Source organism: Elgaria multicarinata, chromosome 1, assembly GCF_023053635.1.
Source record: "Elgaria multicarinata webbii isolate HBS135686 ecotype San Diego chromosome 1, rElgMul1.1.pri, whole genome shotgun sequence".
In the NCBI taxonomy this organism is placed as follows: Eukaryota; Metazoa; Chordata; class Lepidosauria; order Squamata; family Anguidae; genus Elgaria; species Elgaria multicarinata.
Window position 1 is genome coordinate 114,029,222 of NC_086171.1, and position 23,408 is coordinate 114,052,629.

Genomic DNA, 23,408 nt, shown 5'->3' on the forward strand with positions numbered 1-23,408 from the left:
ATGTTTCTGAATTCTCAACATGAGAAATTGTGGATTATTAAGGGAGATGCTAATGATATGGAAACGTAACCACAGCTCCAATTGCCATAAGGATTTAATGCACACATCAGTAAGAATGTAATAAACCAAAGTGTCATATTTTCGGCAAATAAACTTTGATGCCAATTACATATAGAAGAATTTGTGCTAGTTTATTTTACATTAAATTGCAACAAAGTCAGAAATGAATTGCAGGGATACTTAATTCTTTAACAAAGATTGATTAAGGAGAGATACCTCCACTTTATAGCCTGTTTCTTGTGCATTAGTAATGGTCTTTTTTTTATTATTGGCTGCTGAAAAATAGAATGGCTTAGACTTTCATAAGCATTTGAGAAAAAAATATTCCTCAATGAAATGCTGTGACAATCAAGCTTTATTGTGATATAAGAATAACTGTTGATATTGACTAAATTATTTATTTATTTATTTTATTACATTTTTATACCGCCCAATAGCCAAAGCTCTCTAAATGAGCTTATACCATGTTTTCATATCTCACACTGTTATATTCAATGCTATAAAGCATTTGCAACCAAGCTATATGATAAGATGGCAAACCAGAAAAATAAGGACTATTTCACACATAAACAGCACATTTATGTTAAACAACAGGCATCATAGTTGAGGTGGTTAAGCTAATGCTGGACTGAGAAAAATCATGACAACTTGTTGCATCCATTTCAATGGGTCTACTCTAAGTAGGATTTACATTGGATTTTACCTTATGAACCCAACAGAAATTATTCCTTTGGCTCAAAACACACACTTCAAAGTTATATATTGGTATAAGATGAAAAAAAATCCTCATAATTGTTTGCTGCTGGTTTACAAATTTAATAGAAGGGGCTGCTAATTATTATTATTATTTTGCCTATGACTAAATTCAAGGCAAGGCTATCGTTCGGGCAGGAATATCTAAGGGATTTAACTAAATTGGGTTGTACATGTCACTAGAATGAAAGAAGGTGGAAGGCTTAATTCCTGCAATCAACCTAATTTTTTGGAAGTCCAAGGGCTGGTTTTATAGTGTTTTCCACAGGAAGGGTTCCGACCTATTTTGGCACACACACAGTACCCTATTTAGGCATTCAACTTGCTCACATGAGAGGTAAAAACGGGAAGAGGACATTCTTCTCCGGCATACTCCTCCTCCTTCTTGCTCACACACACACACAAACCTTTGTTCCTGCCCACTCAGACCCCAGCTGTTCCAGGAGCGGTCTGAAGTATGCTTCTACTCATGTTCAAGGGAATGTGAGTAGAATAACAACAGCACCCCTTACAAGACTTCCTTGTTCAATGCAGAAAAGTTGAGGATGGAAGGAACAGGGATGAGGGGGGATGCTTGTTTACAAGCCCCCATCTTTCTCCCCACTTTTAGCTCTCACATGAGGTTGAAAACCTGCATAGGATGACTTTCATGCACAAATGGACACCTGTAATAATTCCCATGATTACAACAGCTGGAATTATTGCTGAGATCATGGGAATTGCGGCTGGCGAAATCCAATATTGCCTACTGCATACTTTGCTTTTGTCCATGAAAACAAGTACCTGGAGACAGCTGGGACAGACTGCTTGCATGGAAACAGAACACATAATGAACTATGCTTCCCTGCAATGCACTCTACATAAGGCTACCTTTGTGCCTAGTCCAGAAACTTCAACTAGTTCAAAACATGGCAGCCAGGTTGGTCACCAGTACACCTAGGGGTGACCACATCACACCAGTCTTAAAATCTCTTCACTGGCTACAATTAGTTTACTGGTGAAGTATAAAGTGTTGGTTATCACCTTTAAAGCCCTATACATGGTTTGGGTCCAGGCTACCTGCAGGATTGCCTTCTCCCATACAATCCGCCCTGCACACTCAGGTCCTCTGGGAAGAATTAACTCCAGCCAACAAAAACAAGGCTGACAACTATTACCCAGAGGACCTTTTCTTCTGCCACTCCCAGTTTGTGGAATGGCCTGCTGGGAGAGATTCGTCAACTTAAGAGTCTTCCAGAATTTAAGAAAGCCATAAAGAGTGATCTCTTCTGGCAGGCCTACCCAGTTGAATTTAAAGATGCCTTTTTTAATGGTGTACTGTTTTAATGATGCGCTGGTTTTAAACGTTTTAATTAGTTGTATGTATTTTGTGGTGTTTTTATTTGTGTTGTACCCCGCCTCAATCCAGAGGGAGAGGCGGGTAACAAATAAATATATTATTATTATTATTATTATTATTATTATTATTATTATTATTATTATTATTAGAAGGGACCAACATTGGACATCTGTGGGTAAACTGATAATGGGAATGTGTTGGTTTATCAGGTTTAGAATATTGTAGTAACTGATATGGCTAATACTCTATGTGACAGCAGCTAGGAATTGAATTAATCCTAGCTGTATAAGAGAAGAAATACACTGAAAATGACCTCCTTCCTAATGTGTGTAAGTGTACTTGATTTTAATTAAGAAGTGAATTCCTTGTCCTAATTGTGTAAGTGAAGTTGAATTTGATGTTCCAACATCATTATATTGTGTGTTGCCCTTCTCCCACATTGGCTTCCACTGGTGGAAAAATGTGGAGTGTTATGACATCAGGACATAGGATAAGTTGACATTATGGAGCAGAAAATGCAACATCAGGCTTTTGTGCGCTTGTGTGTGGGCTCACCCTTCTGATAATGTGTAGCTCTGTCCATAGATATCTCTTAATAAAGGCAAGTTCATCATTGCTCTTAGCAGCTTAGTATTGTTTGCATATTATTAAGGGCCTTCTCAGGCAATTCTAGGAAGAACTATCAACCAAATATTAGTATCACATGCATGCGCGTCCCTCTATTCCTACATGGAGAAGGAAATGAAGAAACTGAGATGTACTGTGTACTGTTAAAATGCTTGTTCTTTTGAGGGATGAATCGGGTGGTTAGGGAAATTTTGGTTTCAAATAAACGTTACCTACTTTCTACACTGAGGTAGGGGCAGTACTCATGGAAACACAAGAGTAATATCAGGTTGGAAGTTGACCCCAGATACATTCAGTGCCTGAATAATGTAACAGAATTTTGGGTAATGTGGATCCAACCTTCTCTCTCTCTCTCTCTCCCCCCTATTTTGAGTTCAATGATATTTTCATATATACATTATAACAGTTACTCTGATTCAGGTGACTGGTTCAAAGGAAAGTGTTTTAAACTTGTCACAGACAAATTAAATACGCAAAACCAACACTCGTAATGATACAATGGCAAGAACAAAGCCTGATTACTCACATTTGGTCTAATATTCCCCACCACCCACCCACCCCACTTCAGAGATGGCACTTATTCCACCAGACACTTGATTGTTTCTAAGAATCTTGACTAATGGGGAAAAATAATTATGAGGATAGCAAACGCTCTGGAAGGCAAGTCAGTGTGTGATACGGTTGAACTTACATCATTGACTGCAGGGGGGAAAAGTGCTTCAGAGCATTTTATTGTGTCATGTGATGTCAGCTTTTCACTGAGATGTTCAAGGTATCACACACTAATTAATTAAAAAATGCAAATTAATGAAATTTTGGTGATGAACAGAAGCCTCCAAACTTTGCCAGTCACATGGAATGTACCATATTTCCTGGAATCTCTGTGTCTGTTTTAAGTAGTTTTCTTGGGGGTTGAAAGCAGACACTCATAAATGAAACCTGAGGAGTTCTGAGTTGGGTGGCTTATGTACCTATATTTGGGAATAACAGTGTATGTATTGACCTGTTAATTCCCAACCATCCCTTTTGAAGCTGCAAATATATTTCCAAAGACACTACGACACCTCAGTGTTTTCTCCCCAAAGAAATTGACCCTGGAACAGCTGCTCTGAAGCTCCTTCCCACCACTCCTTCAGATTTTATGTGGCGTTTTATCCTGGTTAATAATTTATGTGGCAATCTTATTTGCTTTCCACAAGTATAACACAGTTATTCCCAAACCCCATGCAGATGTTCTGTGTATCCAAGAGCTTCCTTTGCCCACAATATAATGTGAGAATATAAAATACCTTTATTTTGAAAAATGTACACAAGTGAAACATTGCTTGAATGCAGTGCATCATTTGAGGGAATTCTTCTACGTGCATTATTTGTATACATTTATAGATGTTTACACATTCAAAGTAATTCTGTGTAAAACATAAGTCAGCCCAAACATACATCATTGCAATTCAGACAGGCCCCGGTGTTTAATATTTGCTAGTCAACCAACTCCCCCACACCCACCCCCGGCATCATCTCCTGAGTGATTATCCAGAGCACGCTCTGTGGTGGGATGCGCATTCCTCTCCATTTTAGATTCCTGTCATAACTTTACTGTTGTGTATTTCTGCAGGGCTTTGCTTTTAGATGTACGCGTGTAGCAATGAACAGAATTTCAATACTGTCAAATGTAGTTTGCCTGATTTCCTTACATGCCTGTGATTGCCCATTATTCATGCCATGATGCCTTATTCAAATGAGGGCAATGTGGAATAACATCCGGGAATTTTATGATAACAGCATACATAAATAGGAGTTGGTGCTAATTGCATGCTGAGTGAGTGTGCGTCCACTCTTATATGTCAGAATTATTCATTCTCTCTCTCTCTCTCTCTCTCTCTCTCTTTCTGTGTGTGTGTGTGTGTGTGTGTATCTATCTATCTATCTATCTCCAAAGACACTACAACACCTCAGTGTTTTCTCCCCAAAGAAATTGACCCTGGAAGAATTTTTATCCTACCCCTGAAGCTGATCAGTAATGAACAAAACCATCTTATGATCTAAAAGACCCAAAATAAAAAGGGAGGAAGAAGGATGAGGAAAAATTAAAACAAGAAAACACAGCACTAATGATTTAAATTACACTTAAAAAAAAACACTTTATAATGACCATTAAAAAACTTAGAATGAAACAGGTTGATGGGGAGGAGGAGCAAAAGGAGCTGATCTCTCAGAAGGGGAAATGGAGGAGCCCTGCTTCTTATTGGTCCCTCTGCTGCAGCTCCTCTTCCTGAACTATTTCCATCTATGCCGCTCCCTATAAGATTTTTTCTTAACCTTAAGAACTGACATCTTCCTCTTCCTTCCTCATCCCTTTCCCCCATTTTGTCATGTTCTTTAGAGGGTAATCCCGAGGGCAGGGGCGGTCTCTATTTGTTAGTATTCTTACATGAGCAACTCTGGAAATCTTTTCAGCTGAAGAATGGGGATAAACATTATTTAAACAAATAAATAAATGTATGCCAGATGAATACATATACAGTATGGGATCTCTATAGAGTTCCAGACTTCTGATAGCTGTGGTACATTTTACCCTGAATAAAAAATGTGACAGACATTTTGCTCTGTCACTTTAAAGGTTTATATTTAGAGGGTGTGGAATGTGAGATCTAGCTTCTTTCCAATTAATCTTTGGTGGAACCCATTCCCTCATGTTCCTGCATGACTCACTGCCTGCGGTGTGGTTCCTAATTGGAAAGAAGCGAGACCTGAGCAACAACTCATACAGAGATATAAATTAGCTTCCCCTGTGGAAATTTGGGTGCCTTTCTCTTTGGGGAGTGATTGAATGTCAATCCAATCATACCAAATGCAGAATCAGGGCTGAATTGCTCTCTCTCAGCAGAGTCTGATTGGAATGTAGCAAAGCAGAGCAGTGAATCATGCAGAGACGCAGCAGGCCACCTTTCTCTATGAATGGATACATTTGGGTTCACAGGAGCTGTTATTTATGTAACTCGCTTATGTCTCACACTACTCTAACAGTTCTCTTGCTCAGCGCAACAATTTGTAAATTACTAATATGAATAGTGTAGGAGAAAGGATTAGACCTCTAAACACGTAGTGGATAGGTGTCAAGGTCTGCAACTAATTGCGCCTCTATGAAGCATTTTGATTAAAGACATATAACTCCCATTCATAGTTTATGTTTAGAGAAAGAAAACACCATGATGGAGGTTATAAACACAGCTCCAGACTAATGTGTGAAGAAGACATGAGAGAAAGGTGAGCCAAACAGTTCATTAAAAACATTACATGGCCAATATTCCTTGTAAAAAGGGGTGTGAATATTAAACCATCCAAACCTCAGATGTGGCAAGTTTCTGTGATTCGGTTCTATAGATTCCAATAGGAATATCTCCTGTAGAAGAACAAAGCTTCTGATAAAGCCTGGCGTATGTTCTGATCCACAAATCATCTTCTGTGATTTTCATCTAAGCCAACAACAACAGCAATTAAAAGAGCTCTAATTGTGTGCTTAATTTTATTTACTCAAATCAAATGACCAAAATTACTACAAATGCAACAGACTGATCACTGTCCTCTTAAAAATCTTACCAGATATATTGCTTAGTCTTCACTGACTATAAAAGATTGTGTTTCATAATAATGAGTGCATAACATGCAAGTACAGATTTCAAATGAAAGCAAAAGGGCTGCAAGGATTGAAAATATGTCACAGAGAGATGGAAAAACAGAAGAATTTCTCGGAATATGCAAAGGTATTTATTAGGTAGGACAGTCAATTTGGTTTCTCTTAGCCTGAAACATGGCGGTCTGGAAGATATAAGTACCACAGCTAAGCACTAATTGTCATGCATTTAGTGCTTTCTATGGGAATAGAAACTTTTCAAATGCTGTCATTTCACACTTCCAAATATAATTTCTTAGATGCTAGACAGTGATGCTCTTTCTGCACAACATGGGCAAATTCAAATTAACTATAGACTTGGGGAGGGTTCTTGCTTTTCAAGGTGTGAAAATCACAGGGGTTATGCTAGAAATAACGGCAATACGAAGACTCTTAGGTGGGTTGAAATATCATGAATGAAACGATGGGGGATTTATTTATTTTTAACGGTGTGACACCTCAAGTAGCACAAGGCAGAAAAGAATGAACAAATTCTGAACAGATAACATTTTACTTCAAATAATCCCAATCTCAATGTGACTTTTAGACAGCTTTACTTTATTTGTATACTCTCTCATTTTAGTCTGTACTTGATTCATTCTCATACAAGACTTTCTTAAACCAAATCTACTATATGTAGTTGGTATAGTGTTGGCTCTAGACTTGGGCATGTGGAGATTAAGTTCCTATAAGCCATCGAGTTCAGTGCCTTGGACAGGAATAGACAACTGGAAGTCCGTGAGTCAGATATAACCCAAAATAAATTATATGTACTTCCTAGCATCACTCCCAAATTTTAATTAAGGTGTATTAAAAAGGTTGCCCATAGCTTCACTTGTAATCAAAAGAACAAGGCTTCTAAGTAGTAGTAGTAGTAGTAGTAGTAGTAGTAGTAGTAGTAGTTTACATTTTTATACAACACCATAGCCAAAGCTCTCTGGGAGGTTTACGAAAGATTAAAACATTAAACATTAAAAAATTGATATTCCAAATTTAAAAACATAAAAGCAGACAGCATACAAAGACAACACCCAAGTTGTATGAAATAGAGATATTTCAGACTTTAATTCTCTTTTGAATTTTGTGCATAGTGCCCCAGGTAGGCATGTGTTTGTATCTATCTTATTATGGAACCTGACCACTCTTAAAGATATCACTCCAAACGGCAAAATACACTTCAGTCTGGAGAAGAAAATGATAAGGAGTTCAGGATCTGGCCATATTAGATCTTGGGTCAGACTCTGTCCTGCAGATAAATCCACTAAAACCTGTATGTTATTTTTAAACAACACAGCGAAATACAAGAACAATGATAATAGCAGTTCAAAAATATACCTCCTTTTCAAGTAATGATAGTTTCTAAGGTTTATCTCACTCCACATCATAAAGTACTTGCTTTACCAATAAACAAATATATGAATCCTTTGCTTTGTGCCTACCTTGTTAAAGTCATTCTTCAGAGCAAAAGAAATTGAGGAAGAAAAGGCAATACCAAAACAAAAACCCACAACGTGCCAATGTTCAGTCAAACTTAACCAAAAGTTGTTGTTTTAAGATGACAACTTACAGAACAAAGAAACCCAGATCCTGGTGTTGTATCTAGTCCCAGCAAAAGTCTTGCGATAGAGATCATGTAATCCTTAACAAAAGACTGAAGATTTAAAAAGAAAAGAAAAAGTGCTTTAGTATGTATCAGTAAGTAAAATTCACAAATAGAATGGCTAAATCTCTGTGTGTGTGTGTGTGTGTGTGTGTGTGTGTCTGTGTCTGTGTCCGTCCCCCCAGTGGATATTGACTTAGTGGACCAGCTTTAAATCCCTATGGACAGAAGCACAAATTGGATATGCTCATGGAAACAACCTTTTCCTTTCTCCAAGGCGGCTTCTTCTTCTTCTTCTTCTTCTTCTTCTTCTTCTTCTTCTTCTTCTTCTTCTTCTTCTTATTATTATTATTATTATTATTATTATTATTATTATTAAATTTATTTATGTATTTATTTATATAGCACCATCAGTGTACATGATGTCCCTCAAGAAGTGGGGAGCTCAATAATAGAGTGCATGTTTGGCATGTATATGAGCCCAGGTTCTATCCCTCCCTCATATCTTCAGATAAAAAGGATTTCAGACAGCAGACCTCAGAAAGATCTGAGCTAACTTGAGAACTTGGAGAGCTTTGAACCCTCCAAATCGACAGTGTAGGTTAGAAAAACAAATAGTTTGACAGCGTATGGCGGCATCATATCATTTGAGTTTTGCATTCTGATTCTTAATCTATACTGACAAGTTTTGTAATGCTATGCAACACTGTCATTCCAGTTTGTTTCAAACGAATCACAAGACCTGTTTCCATAAGCAGGGGAACTGCTAGTGGGGGAAAAGTGGCTTCTGCACATTGACTCTAAGATTCACTTAGTGAATTCTAGATGTATTCAATTACGTTTATTTATCTATGAATGTCCTATGACAGTAACACCAATAAAAAAATGTGACTAATTATTAAGGTCATAAGTAAAGGAGATAAAAAACTGTGTGGCCATAATGAAGTGCTAAATCTGGTTTTCAAATGCATAGCATGATGGAATTTGCCCATTTAGGAAGAAGTTAAGTTTAAGTCAGGGAAATAACATATGGGGAAATGGTTAACACTTGGGATGGATAACAAATGATGTTTGCATTCACCCAGGTTCTCTGAAAATTAGCTTGATGTTTTTCTCATCTAGTTTACCAAAGTCATTTGTGATCTCTGATAGATTGGCGTAAATGGGGAAATTGTGCAAGTCGAACAATTTGTGTACTTTTCCAAGGTTACTCAATTTCCCTCATAGACTAAAGCATGAGATTGCGCAATTTTAAAATTGCACAATTACGAATACCTTGTTCAACAAAAAAATTGTGCATTTTTTGAATGTGACCATGTGCTCTAAAATTCATGAACAATTTCAGAGAACACATTCTCCTGCTTGTGCCCATGAGCATGAACGAAATTCTTGTACATCTTGTATGGAAAAATAAACCAGAAAACCTTTGTTATCTTGAGGAGAATAGTTTGATGTACAGACCATTCTTACTCAGTCTCTGAATTCCCGTGAGAGAGCGTTTTCTCACTGTGATTCCATTGCATCATATGTTGTCTGTAGTATGAGTCAGCAGTTGCCAAGGCAGCAGACAACTCAGGCTGCTGTAATGCATTTGAAGCCTGGGAGAAGAAGTCTTATCTACCAACAGGTGGCGTTTCTTGGCATGCTTCCCAGAACTTCTTGCTTTGATCTATGAGACAAGTCTTGTGCCTGCTGAGGTCAGATGTCTGGTTCCCTTGGTAACATGCTGATAAGAGGCGGGAACATAGTGACATAATGGGCTAAAACAGCACATGCGCTAGGGGCCAGTTAGTATAAATACGACTCCCTAGCATCTTTTTTGTGGAACTTCGACACAGACTCACATTGCAGTAAAAGGTGCTGTGTGTATGGTTAGCCAGCAGATGGAGTTTCTCCATTGTCTTTTTGATGCGGTTTCCGGCAACTGAATGGAGAATGTAAGATCTTGTTCAATTTTGCTTATTAACCTTATCTATGTGTATTTAAATGCGATCTTTAGCTTGCTAGGTAATAAAGCTTTAGACTTTTACCCACTTTTGTTGTTATTGCTTCTGAAATCCGAACCTCTCTAATTAATTGGCAAAACATATCCCTAGTTAATACTCTGCACCATAGCCCCAATCCAACTGTCTCTCCCCCTCCCCCAAAAGCTTAGAAAACTTGTGAAGTTGCAGTCCTTGAACTCTATGTAATGTGTTGTTTGATACTATGTGATGTACAGAAATATACACTGATTGTGGTGGTGGTGGTGTGTGTGTTGGATTGTGTGAGCCTTGTCATGTGGCATAACCTATCCCTGTTACCTATCAGCCTCCTCAGCTCCAAAATTTGCCTTTGAAGTCAACCATCAACACACCTTGGAGAGAACACAATTCAGCTTCTTAAAGATTGAACTCAGTGTTATTTCTATGGATAAGGGCAGCGAACAGAAGAAGTCTGGCGGTTGGTATGACTGAGTTGTTCAAAACTTCACAGCTCTCTAATCACCTCTCAGCACCAGGGTATTCATTAACTCTGCAGTGAGTATTGAGAAGTGGTGATAAATGTGTGTCTTGAGGTTCCTTTCATTTTGTGCCCAGCTTCCCTTCTCCCCGACATTGATTTCCCCCCCCCCAAAAAAAAGATCTTACAGTTGTTGTCATTCAACCACTGCAATATTTCACTTGCCTGAGGGAGATGGCCACTTGGTAGCAGTTTTAAAGGTGCAAATTCATTTGATTCTATCTAGAACAAGATTCAAATTCATTTGATTCTATCTAGCTCCTGCCTTTAAAACACACACACATCCACGTGGTGCTGGAGCATCCCTCCTGACTTCTGGGACATTGCTCTGGCATGTGCATGCTGGGGGATGATCCTGGAAGCAGGAAAGCCCACAATCCTCCCCCCATCCCAGATAGCCAATAGGTATAGATGAGCCCAATGTGTAATCTTGTCCTTACTCTACCATTCTTCAGCTTCCCAAACATCTTCTGCTTCCTCAGACAACTTTCCCTAGTTTCACTTGGTGATCCTCAAGCCTGGGATTCCCTCCATAACAGTTTTATGGAGCTGAGGGATGGGTGAGCATTTCACTCACTTTTGTTCATAAGGAATTACCAAAATCCACAAATTTGATAGTTAAAGATACAATTGTGGGAGAAAGTGAAACTGACAGGTTCATACACCCAAACAGAGTGCTTCGAGTGCTTAGCTCTTCAAAATCTGGATTTGAATCCCTATATAATCAGCTATGTTTGTGGTGATGGATTACAGTTTTCCCCAGGTTTTTTGGGAGGGGGGGGCGGCTTCTTATCTTTAACAGCAACATGGCAAGAAGTTCAACATGGTCATATCCATGCTGGCGATAGCTAAGCAACAGCTAGGGATGTGAAAGAAATGTGCTGACTTTGTAAATTCATAAAAGATTACCCAAACTGCACCTTCTGGAACCAAATACAATTTACTATCGGAAATCTGGACATTTACGAGCTTGTGATCAATTTGTGCCCCAAAACAAATGCATCTAAAAGATAGGTAAGTGTGAAAGAAACCTATTAAAATGCATACGTTTGAAAACGTGTACAAATACAAGCTCATAATCTGTTAAATACCGAAGTCGGAACAAGCTTTGAAGTGGAAATCTGGGAACTTTTACAAGCCTGAGTTTTGCTGATTTGCACATCCCTTGGAATAGCTATGCCTTTTGAATTTGGCCAGTGCCATGCAGTTTGCTTTTATATGAATTTACCAAAATTTGCAAATTTCTTCATAGAAGGGACAGAAAGAACTTAAGATTCTGAAAATTGGAATGACCGAGAAAATGGACACATTTGTCCATCCTTAATGCTGCTACCTTTCTCTCCTCCTTCAAATCCCCCTCAAAATATACCTTTTTTTTAATGAGTGGCTTACCTTCTCTTGACTTCATCTCCTATAGCAAACTAAACCAAAGGACTAAATGCACTCATGTATTTTCTTTTCCTGTTATTCTTACCTCTGCCTTGCTTTCCTGTAAATTGCTCAGACCAGTCTTTTGTTTTTTCTGCAAATTGTCAGGTACATTGATATGCATATCAAATACTATGAAAACAACATGTTGGCGTTTTCAGGTCTGTGGTGGCTTGAAATACTTTAAGAAGGATAGCCAGCTAGCATCTCATCTGGGTAATCTCGCTTTCTACTTTTGTACCATGCAATCAATTGCATTGAGTGTTTCTCTCCCTTTGCCTTCCCCAAGAGATAGTATGGCATTTTGAAATGGTGCATGATTCTGACAGAATATCATTGATCCTGATACTGGGGCAAATATCATCATATCTTCTCCTGGTTGCTACTTGGGTGGTGCAGAAATTTATAAGAACACAGCCACCCAAGCTTGAAATGTATTGAAAGGTAAAGGCAAGACATATAGCATGTGCATAGGTGTACAAAAGAGGACACCATTTTGCTCTTCACAGTACCTGGTACAGCAGGGTGTCCAGCATGCTGATACTAAATACTCTGCCAGCAGCAAAGGGCAATCGAAACATGAATGCCAGATTGGAGCCCTTCTCTCGTTCTTTCTGTTCAACATCAGGGGGTGGAAGAAGAACAAGAGAGAGAGAGAGAGAGAGAGAGAGAGAGAGAGAGAAGCAGTTAACACTTTAATCCATTAAGTAAATGCTGTATTAGGACTTCCACAGGAAATATTCTGCCAAAGTAAACATCTCCGTATGCTGCTGCTGATTCTTTTTTTAATACAGCACTCAAAGGAAAATCATGGCAATTCTCAAATGGATATAATTTCCTTCAGAGACTCCAGATTTTGAGTCACTGTCCTCTTGTTCTGAGAAAAATAGGGCACTTGCATGGGTGCACACATAAAGTTGGTTCATTATTTTGGTACTTTTGCTGAATACACCCAAACTGAAATTCCAAGGCAAATAAAACCACCCGTGTTTAGTTTCAACACCTTGGGGGCAACAATATTTCCCCCCTAGAATTTTTAACATTTTAGTGCTTCAATAGACAAGTACATTATTCTATACCCTAACTACACCATCATACAGGCTAAGGAACAAATATTTCCCATCATATAGGCAGTGGTTATATGCCTCAACACTTTCCTATTCAGCGATGAATGCCCATCTGTACAGATTCTGGGGCAAATGTTTAGTACATCAGGCCTTAATCATTGATCTATGTGATTGTGATGGGGCCCATATGCTACAAAATGTGCCCTTACAGTTACACATTGTAGAAAAGACTGGTAATGCAAGGAAAGCGACCTTTCAAAAAAGCTTTTTCCATTTTTACAGAACTTCTTTGCTACTGAATGCAGATTTGACAACAGAAAGAATAACAGTGGGGGTCATGTCAACATTTTAGGATGCTTCATTGATACTGACCTAAAAGTTGCAAGCATCCTATAAAGGAATAGAGACCATAGCCTAAAACTGCAAAACTATTTTATTAAAAAATAATAATTATCAGGATATTTCATTCTGTTCATTTGGGGATGAACAAGGATGACGGTTTCCTGACCCAGTTCTGTCAATTAATTCAGCAGGGCTATGATGACTCTGTTATCATCACTAAGTTATAGTGTTGTGAATGGTCACTGTGCATGTATTTGGGGCTCTCTTTTTTTCATACAATTAAACTTCAATTGAATTGTCATTTTTTTGCATTTTTTTGCATTTCATGAAATTTGATGCCGCTGCTTACATTTTTAAATTCCTCTTCTGCTCTCATATTTATATATTTACCAGCTGAGAATAAGTCCTCATGCACCTGATGAATTTGGCATTAGTAGATGAAAGCTTATGCCATAAGAAATTTGTTAGTATTTAAGGTGTCACAGAAAACCTGAAAACCACTGGTACAAGAAGGCGAATAAATATCTTGGAGCATATAACAAGACTGACATCCAGACTTCACTACAATTGGGGACTCTTATCTCTCTCTCTCTCAAGAAATAAATCTTGATTTTCTAACCTAGGCCACAACTAGATGGGGCGATATCCCAGGTATCACCCCGGGATCATCCCTGTGCATGCAAATGACGCACAGGGCATCCTGGGAACAGGGAGGGATGATCCCTCCCTTTCCCCAGGATATCACCCTACCCTTCAATCCCACTTTTTTCATGATCTTGGGATGATCCCGAGACTGTGGAACATGTGGGTGGGTGTCGCAGGTTGTCCCAGTTCCTCACGAGTAACTGTGAAGAGCCAGGAGCCAGGCATGGGGCACAGAGCTTCTCAGGAGCTCTGTGCCCATTGGGGGTGGGGGGAAGGAGTGGGGATTTTTTTTAAAAAAACAAACAAACTGACCTTTTGTGCACGAGCGCTCGTGCACACCGTCTCCTTTTTAAAAAATGGCGGCCGTGATGTCGAGCGCTGTGTGCAAACCAGGGTGACGATCGTGCGATCATAAAATAGCTCTCTGACCCCCTCGTCTAGCCATGGCCCTAGTGAAGATTAAAGACCACAGCAGCCTAACTATATACCTGGCAACTACTCCCCATAGGACTGAGTAGAGATGAAAGCTTCTATGAGTCATCATTTGCTCTCAGTAAAATGCTCAACTCTTCTGTTCCACTATGCTTCTCTTATCCCATGTTTCATCACAACAATCTTCTGAGTTACATTGGTATCAGAGGAGGTGGGGTACCTTGGAATAAGATAAAGCCAACTTGTCCAAGATCATTCACTGAGACTATGGCTGGGAAAGGAGTTCACATTTCAGATTTCAATCCAGGCCTCTCACATTCTAAGTTCAAATTCTATAGTTCCCCTTCGTGGAAAATTAAATGCCACTATTTGCCTTTTTTTAAAAAAAAATTTTTTTGGGGGGGGGGTAACCAAAAATCCCACCGAAATTAAGAAGAAGTTTGTTCTTAGTTACTGAATTGCTAACATGTCAACCAACATGCATTCATGTTTACATCTGCTTTATGAATAATGAAACACGGCTCTGGATGTTAACTCTGGCCCTGTCTGCTGAGATTTGTGGCGAACAGATACTTTCTGAATTGCCGCAGTAATTGCTCCCATGCATTTTTAATTGATCATTCAAGCTGCACAGAGATAGCGATACAATTTACTCCTTGGCACAAAGAAAGCCACCACAACAGCTTTAATTATTTGGAACTGGATCATTCTGTCCTCCTACATAATTCACAGCAGGAGCCTCTGCAAGTAGAAAGATTGCAAGAGATAAGAGTGCACTGAAAGAGGGGGGGAAGAGTGCTCCCTTAGACAGAAGAGAGAGCCTAGCTGAACAATGCTTTGAGATCTGTTCAGCTCCAGTTCTGAGACTGTATGCCAGTCACTACCAGATGGTAGGGGTTTTCAACAGGGATTGGATGTTTCGTCCATGCCCTGTTTGTGAACTTCCCTGTGGGGCATGTGGCTGCTACAGAGGATGCTGAACTTGGGGCATTAGTCTGACCCAGCATGGCAATTGTTATGTTTAATTATAGGTTGACTGTAGACACCACTGGGAAGCGATGCTTGGGGATAGCATGGTGGGCTCTCACTGCCAACTATGCTGCCCCTCATGAAGGACATCTGTATTATTTTTACTTGCTTTCCCTATTAAAGTAACAGATCAGAACCAAGATAGTTAAACAACAACAAACAAGCACGTCCTTCCGTCTCAGCCTCACCAATTAAAATGGTCTCCAACAATTAATCCATGCTTCTTTGGCATAATATACATATAATAAGAATAACTTTGTCCTCCTTAAGAAGTAGGGCAGAACCTAAAAAGAACACCTTTATGTTATTAGTTCTTGGCTCTATAAGGTGTTCCCCTGCGATCAAGAGACAATATATTGTACACACAGTGGGTTACAGGAGAGAATTAGGCACGGGTGGATCATTGTATTTCCAGACCATATCAATCTCACACCCACCCATCCAAATTCCATCCCATTTCTACATGAAAGAGCTTGTTTTGAAAAGTTACATAAAAAGTTGTATCTACATATGAATTAAAATAAATACCTTCAATATATTTTCTAACAAAATACACATTATCTAAATGATCTGTGTTGCCAAAATATTTAATCCTCAAATTTTGTATTGCATTTTATGTTGTATCCTGTGGTTTTAATTGTGGTGAACTGGGCCAAGAGCTTTGGCTATTGGGTAGTATACAAATGTAATAAAGAAATAAATACACATTTTAATATATTTTGGTACATTTTATGAGTTGCATATAGTACCACAAAATTCAGAGAACTTGAGTCCCAGTACTTCAAAAAAGGTGGGATGAAATAATAATAATAATAATAATAATAATAATAATAATAATAATAATAATAATAATAGAGAAGAATAATGATAATCTCAAACAATTTGATCTGCACCTTGGTCAAATCAGTTTGTATATGAATTTGCTAAGACCGAATTCTTCAAGCACCCTTTAGATGTAATCTGAGACATGAACAATGTGTAAGGATGGGTGAGAAATTAATTGGATTCACATTTTAAAGTGAACTTACCAAATCTGCACTATTTGAACCTACACACAAACCCGAATGCACTGATATGCCTATATTCACACTTTCCTGAACTTTGCAATGCCTACACATAGTAGTACACAAAAATGCATCCTATACAGGAAGGCACACGGGGAACATGCACTCAAAACCACTTTATTATTTGCCTTAGAAATGTGTATAAACATATGTATATCTGGAAATATGCACACTATAAATAAATACTATAGATGAATGCACATGAAAATACACTTTCATTCATTATATTTCTATACCGCCCAATAGCCGAAGCTGCATTATGAATTCATGTAGGTGAAATGATTAACTGAGTGGAATCGAACATCAAGATTCATCAATCTCTAATGCTAGATAAACATTTTGTATAATTACAACATTTACATACTTTAAACAAACCACAAAGAAATAAATTATGCGGGTTACGCTTTCATGTCGTAATGCATATACATACATAGGCATCTAGTTATAAATTTGTTCAAATGAAGGGTACAAGCCTGATCACATAATATTGGGACATTGTGATGTGGTCAGAAATGTTAGTGGGTTCAAACACCACATATACTAATAGTGGGCATCTATTTCCTTTCTTAACTAGACAGCTGAAGAAATGCCACTCTCTCATTCATGTTTAAATAAATACAGTGGTTTATGTGCATACTGAAATATTAAATATTTGCATAAGATTGCTTTTTCTTTAGTACATTTTAGTTGTGATTCATTTTTATCTTTTTTGTTGCAATTACTTTGTATAAAAGCCTTTTAGAATATGACTATAAATATAGTAGAATCCACAGATTGGGGACTGAATGCCTTATGCTAACAATGGACTACAGCAAACAAGAGCAGTTTAATTTATTCCTCATCTGCTCTAATTGATACAAAATGGATATGGGTTTAATGACAAAAAATGCAGTGTTGGGTGGGTGATGAATGGAGGAGCTATAATATTGGGCGCTTATTGGTGGGGAAGAGTTTAAAGAAAAGAGAGGGTTGCATATTAGTATTAGTATTATCATCATCATCAGACATCAAAGTAAAACTAGAGTATTCTTTTTCGCCAGCTCATTCCCTCTACAATATTTATTGGGCAGATCAATTTTATGGCTGAGGAGAAGGAGAAACTAAGACGGTTCACCTTTTTGTATGCCTTGCTTGCTCATCCCAGCAGGGTGGAAGGTGAAGAGCAGGTGATATTTCCCCTTTTCTATTTGTTCATTTTATTTATTTATTTATCCTTTCCCCCTCCCATTGCTCCAAATAGGAAGGAAATAAGCACGCCAGTTCCAGGGCTGGTATAGTTTCCCCCCTATTCCAGGTGAATGTTGGGGAAATATTGGATCCTGCAAATGTACACTGTTTCTGAGCATGCATGCCCCCAGCACACATCATTTTTGTCCTCTTTCTTATGTCAAAGAAGCACTAGCTGTGGGCCTTTCTACAGCCCTAGGTAGGATACTTATGGGGTCAGATGTCCCTCTCTGAGGGCTTCCCTTTTCCACTCCTGAAGAGAGAAAGAACCCACCCACCTGCAAATCTTAAGGCTCCCAGGACACCCTCCCATGGACCACAAGATTGTGCCCTCAATTATATTTATATTTCATTGATATTTATATTTTAATAAATATTTGTGATTTAATTACCCCTAACCTATCCATCCATCATGTATTTTGTTTGTAGACTGTAAGCTATTGGTCGGAACCTACTTTTGTTTTTCTTTTATTTGTACATTACTGAGTGTAACATTTGACATAATGACAACAGCAAACTACTATTGCCCCTTGTATTTCAAGGGTTTTTTGTCCCATCGTTGACAATTCCAGCTTTTTACCCCTCCACCCCCTTCAATGCATCCATTTATATATACATGACAACTTGGGATACTGCTTGCAACTGATGAAGTAGGCTCTAGCTCACATAAAACTTTCTCACAAAAGAAATAAAATATGTTCCAGTGTTTCTTGACTGTTTTGGAAGAGATTTGGGGAGGATCCGATCATGGTTCTCAACATCTGTAGATTTATTAGGTCCCCAAGTTATACAGATGTCAGAAAGGCCCCCAAGTGGCATGAATAATTCAGTTTCACTGGTTTTGAGGAATGGGTGTCACCACCCAATGTCTGAAAGTAGGTTTACTCTTTGATAAACATGAAGCATCTACACAGTTAGCCCCAAACAGCTGGTCAGCTTTTTAAATCTTTTCGGCACCAGGTCAAGACTTTTCTCCCAGGTATTTTAACAGCTTTTAACAATGTTAAGTTTGTTTTTAATGGACCCCAGAATTGTTTTTTTTAATGGATACTGTTGTTTTTATACTGTTTTATGTTTTTGATGGTTTTTAAATTTTGTATACTTTTAATGTTTACCATTTTTAATTGTTGTAAACCGCCCAGAGAGCTTTAGCTGTGGGGCAGTATATAAATGTAATAAAATAAATAAATAAATAAATAAATAAAACCAATCACCCATGTGCTCCTAAGCGAATATGATGGTTTTTCCCATTTGACTGAAACTTAATGTTATCATGGACTCAGTCCATAGTAGGTGAACTAGCCATGTGTACAGGGATCACCACAAAGCATAACAATATCTTTCCCCCTTCCACGTAGTCATCACATTGACTGGGTGGGATGGGAGGGCTGTATGCACCTTCCAAATCCCCATCAAAACCACCTTGGGCCTTTGTACACCTGCCTTTTCCCCCGGGATCATTCCTGGATCATCCCTGTGCATCCAAGTGACATACAGGGGATCTCAGGAGCAGGCAGGGACAATCCCCCCATTTTCCCAGGATAACCCTTAGGTGAAGAAAGGGCCCTCCTCAGCTCAGTCAAGAATCATGAAATCACAGTTCATATTACTCTACCAAGGAAAAAGGGATGTGGCGGTATAGACAAAGGTATCGAAAGCACACATACGGCTCCCATTCCTTATAAATGCCTGACATATAGAAAGAAAGAAAGATAGATAGATAGATAGATAGATAGATAGATAGATATGCAAAGGGAGGGGGAAACAGCCTTTATTATACTCCATGGTGATCCCTCCACCTATGGGTGCTATGCCCAGAGTGGACTGGATCAAGACAAATAAATAAATAAATAAATAAATAAATAAAGTATGTCTGAAGAGCAAAAATAAATAAACAGGGGGGAAGTGAGTTCCTCTCAGGCATTACAAAATCTAGTTAGAAAATGTTCACATTTAATTAAAGGTGTGTTAACTCAGACAGTATGCTAACACACACACACATAGTCAGTGGGTGTAATCCTGCAAATTCATACACATACGCTCGTCATCAGTTGATGACAGAAACTTGAAGAAATCTCTCACACATGTTACTGAGAGAGCCCCGGTGTGAAACTTTATTCCATTTCAGGTCACGTCACCTCAGTGGAGTCAGTTCATGCATTCAGCTGATAGTCATCAAGCATACATTAATCAAGGGCTGTACACACTTTTATGAACCAGGCCTTACACTGCTTAAATCAAACTGAAGACAATGGTATTTAAGCTGCTTAACTCTGCATGAGATCGCACAGCCAGACGGTATCTTCAGTGGAAATAATGAATGCATGCTTAGACAGTCAATTTTCCTACCCCTTAATTGAAAAAAAAAAAATTACAGCCATTAGGATGCTGTATGGAGGCTTTCTTGAGTTTTAATTTTTATGAAGAAACCGGAAAGGATAGAGTTTGACTTTGGGCATATGGTTGCCATATCTTTCATCCTCAGATATTTCTGCTGAGCAAAAGGCTCTTGCTTGTTCCGATGCCAACTGTGATTGCTTAGCTATTTCCAAAGAGCAAAACAAGGGAAGTTGCAGCTGTAGCAGCAGATGGAGTTCTCCTGTGACTCAGGGATTTCTTGCTTCAGAAGCCCATTAAGCCACGAAGTCAATTTTCCATGTATGTTTGTACGCTTTCGCTGCAGGCAACTGCCTCATTTTTAGAGTCCCTTTGTAAAGGGAGAACATTACACAGGAATTAACAATCAGCTGTACACTGGACCACATAAGACAATTTCCTCTCAAAATTTTAATTGCATTTCATTTTGCACAGGGGAGTTCTCTAAGCTTAACGAGCTACAGCTCCACCTGCAAAAATGTGCTGTGGTGACTAGTAAAGGTGAAATGAATGGAACAGAGCAGTAACCCTAGCCCACTTGTCCCACATGAAAGATAAACTCTTTGAACTAATTTTCCTACTTGTGGCTAAGTGGGCTTAAAGTCAGTTAAGCAACTCTTCTTCAGTTTTTCCCCTGTTTAGGCCTGGCATAGGAAACTGAGGGGCCTCTGCAAGCAATCCGTTGAGACCTCTGGCAAAAGCAATCTGTCTCTCTCTTTGCAGCCCACAGAAGAAAGGCGGGATGGGAGAATGAAAATGGGTGGCCACGCCCACCACTGGCTTCAGCCACACCCACCAATGGCATGAGGTTCCAAAGAGATTACAGCCAAGGGAATGACTGCCCCTGCTTTAGGCACTTGGTTTACAGATTTCACAAGTTGTAGAGCAGAGCTCTTGCCAATCATGTGTATAATGAGTGTATAAAAGCTTCCCAATGAGTGTATAAAAGATATATTGAAGTGCATGCGTCTGTCACAGTCACACTTAAGGCCAGATCTGCACCAAGCAGGATATAACACTTTGAAAGTGGTTTGAAAACAGTATATGGAATGTGTCATGGGCCCCAACGTTTGTCAATAAACTGTTATAAAGCAGTAGTGTAGATCTTGCCATAGAGCATCGTCACACAGGGGGAAATCGTGTTTGCTTACCGTCGCTTCTCCGCCCACACATTTGTCCCTCATAACTTCTTCTTTCGAAAGAGGAAGTAAACAATGTACACATGGGCCATTCAGTGGGCCATTTTTATCGCGCTGCTTCTCCTGCACAGAGCAGGAGATAGCAGCAACTTCTCTCTTTAAAAATAAGTCGGACTTACTGGGGTGTTTTTTTTTTTTTTTTTTTTTTTTGTGGCACAAAGAAAGCTAGAAGAGGTGAGAAGAGTGTGGGAGGCACACAATGCAGTGAGAGGGACCCGCAAAAATCCGTGAGTGCCCAGTAACAAGCATGCAATAAAATGCTCATCTGATGGAGCACGTAGTCTACACTTTAAAATGCAAGACACCAAATACAGGTGTCTTCCCCATGACAATCTTTTTTAAAAGACACACACATCAAAAGCAGCTTCAAGTGGTAAGGAAATTAAATGGAGGAAGGGGCTGCTTAAACTTTTCCTCACCAGTCATTTTTTCCCTGCTCAGAATTGTCCCAGTTGCTTTTTCCTATAAGGAAAAAAAAAAAAAAAAAACAGGGAGGAAGAACATCTCTGGGAGTGCAATGTTGAGAAAGAAAATGGCTGGAGGGGAAAGCTTTAAGTGAAAGCTTTAAACTCGCAGCCTTTCCAAAATGCTTTTGGCCAAGAAAAATAAAAGAGCTAGGGCAAAGGTACATGCAATTGCATGTCATGGTTGTTTTGACTTAACTAGATACGCGCGTGTGCACACACAATCATCCAAACCTACCAGGGTTCCCTCAATCACTTCCAACGCTACAAGCTTTTAAGGAAGGGTGGCTACTGTGAGTTACTCCAGTGTGAAATTACCACATGGGAATGATTAATACACATTACCACTCTCGAGAAAAATTCAGTTCTTGCCATGCTCCCACTCATGGGGCTTTAGACCTATATATCCTACATGGCTGGTTCCCTAGCAAACACTTCTTCTTGGCTCCCACACAACCACAAATCTCTTTCACAATAGCTGAGCGTTAAAGTTGTCTTATGACTTGCATATGGTACATATGCATCTGCAGTACATAAAAAACTGGCACTGAAAAGATGGCTAGGAATGCATATACAAATGCATTTAAACAAGAGAACAAGCACAATGAAGCCAATTATGAAGGGGGTATCTAGTTTTAGCCTGTTATATTTGCACTCCAAGTGAAATTAATCATATCCCTCTTATCCAAATGAATGCACATATATTAAAAGTACATATGCTAGCTTCAATATTTTTCTCAATTAATTGACTAATGCTCAAAGCATCACATTAGAGCTGCTATTTTGAAATTACTTAAGTACGCATTAAATTTTCTTCTTCAGTTAAATAGGTTGTTTAAAAAAGGATGTCTATGATTTGCTTTCCATTTTGGAAAATCATAAACTTAGTTTTAGGGGGCAGTGGGAAACGGATGGGTTTAATATAGACAAAATCCCCCAAATCTTTCAGATTGCCTGGGTTAATTTTGAACACTATTGCAGAAAACCCAATAAATAGGCCTCAATAGTGGTTTTCAAACTGTGTTGTAGGTACCTCCAGCAAACAATATATAAATCATTGTATAATAGCAAATAAGCTTTCCTGAAAGACAGCTAGCTCACAAATGTCAATCTTCCACACCAATATGTAGTCACAGGAGACATTTTCAGTTTACACAGGTCAACACTAAGACCCAACAGGCCTGGCCAGCAGACTGCATTAAATGGTTCACTCTGCAGCACACTAGGGGCAGCATGTAACGGTACATGACTGCTAATTTAAATTATATTGTACTACTGTAAACTACTGTAGCGCAATGCTAATAGCATTAGCTGGTGTGCCAATTTCCTGGGGAAACTGGGGCACCAGCTAACACTATTGGCATTGTGCTAGAGCAGTTTACGCTAGAGAAACATAATTTACATTAGCGGTTGCACTCCATTGGCTACTGTTTCCATCTTTCCATGACAGACATTATGGGGTAAGTCGAATGAGAAGTTGAGATGGGACGTGTTCCCTGAAAGCAGGAAGTCTGGAAATGGAACTGAAATAAATTCGCTCCCAGAAATTCTCCTCAAAATTCTCTGAATGTTGAAAGAGAA

The 23,408-nt window shown here is 38.9% G+C and overlaps 1 protein-coding gene across 3 annotated transcripts in view; it reads right to left on the minus strand.

Moving 5' to 3' along the window:
* Positions 1 to 23,408, minus strand: part of KCNT2 (potassium sodium-activated channel subfamily T member 2) — a 276,721-nt gene that overhangs the window by 8,693 nt on the left and 244,620 nt on the right. For all 3 annotated transcript variants that reach the window (XM_063117320.1, XM_063117311.1, XM_063117301.1), the window contains 3 exons: positions 12,495 to 12,596; positions 8,020 to 8,103; positions 6,127 to 6,255 (listed from right to left, as the gene is read on the minus strand). In XM_063117320.1, coding sequence (XP_062973390.1) covers positions 6,127 to 6,255; positions 8,020 to 8,103; positions 12,495 to 12,596 — 315 coding nt within the window. The remainder of the gene's footprint in view (positions 1 to 6,126; positions 6,256 to 8,019; positions 8,104 to 12,494; positions 12,597 to 23,408) is intronic.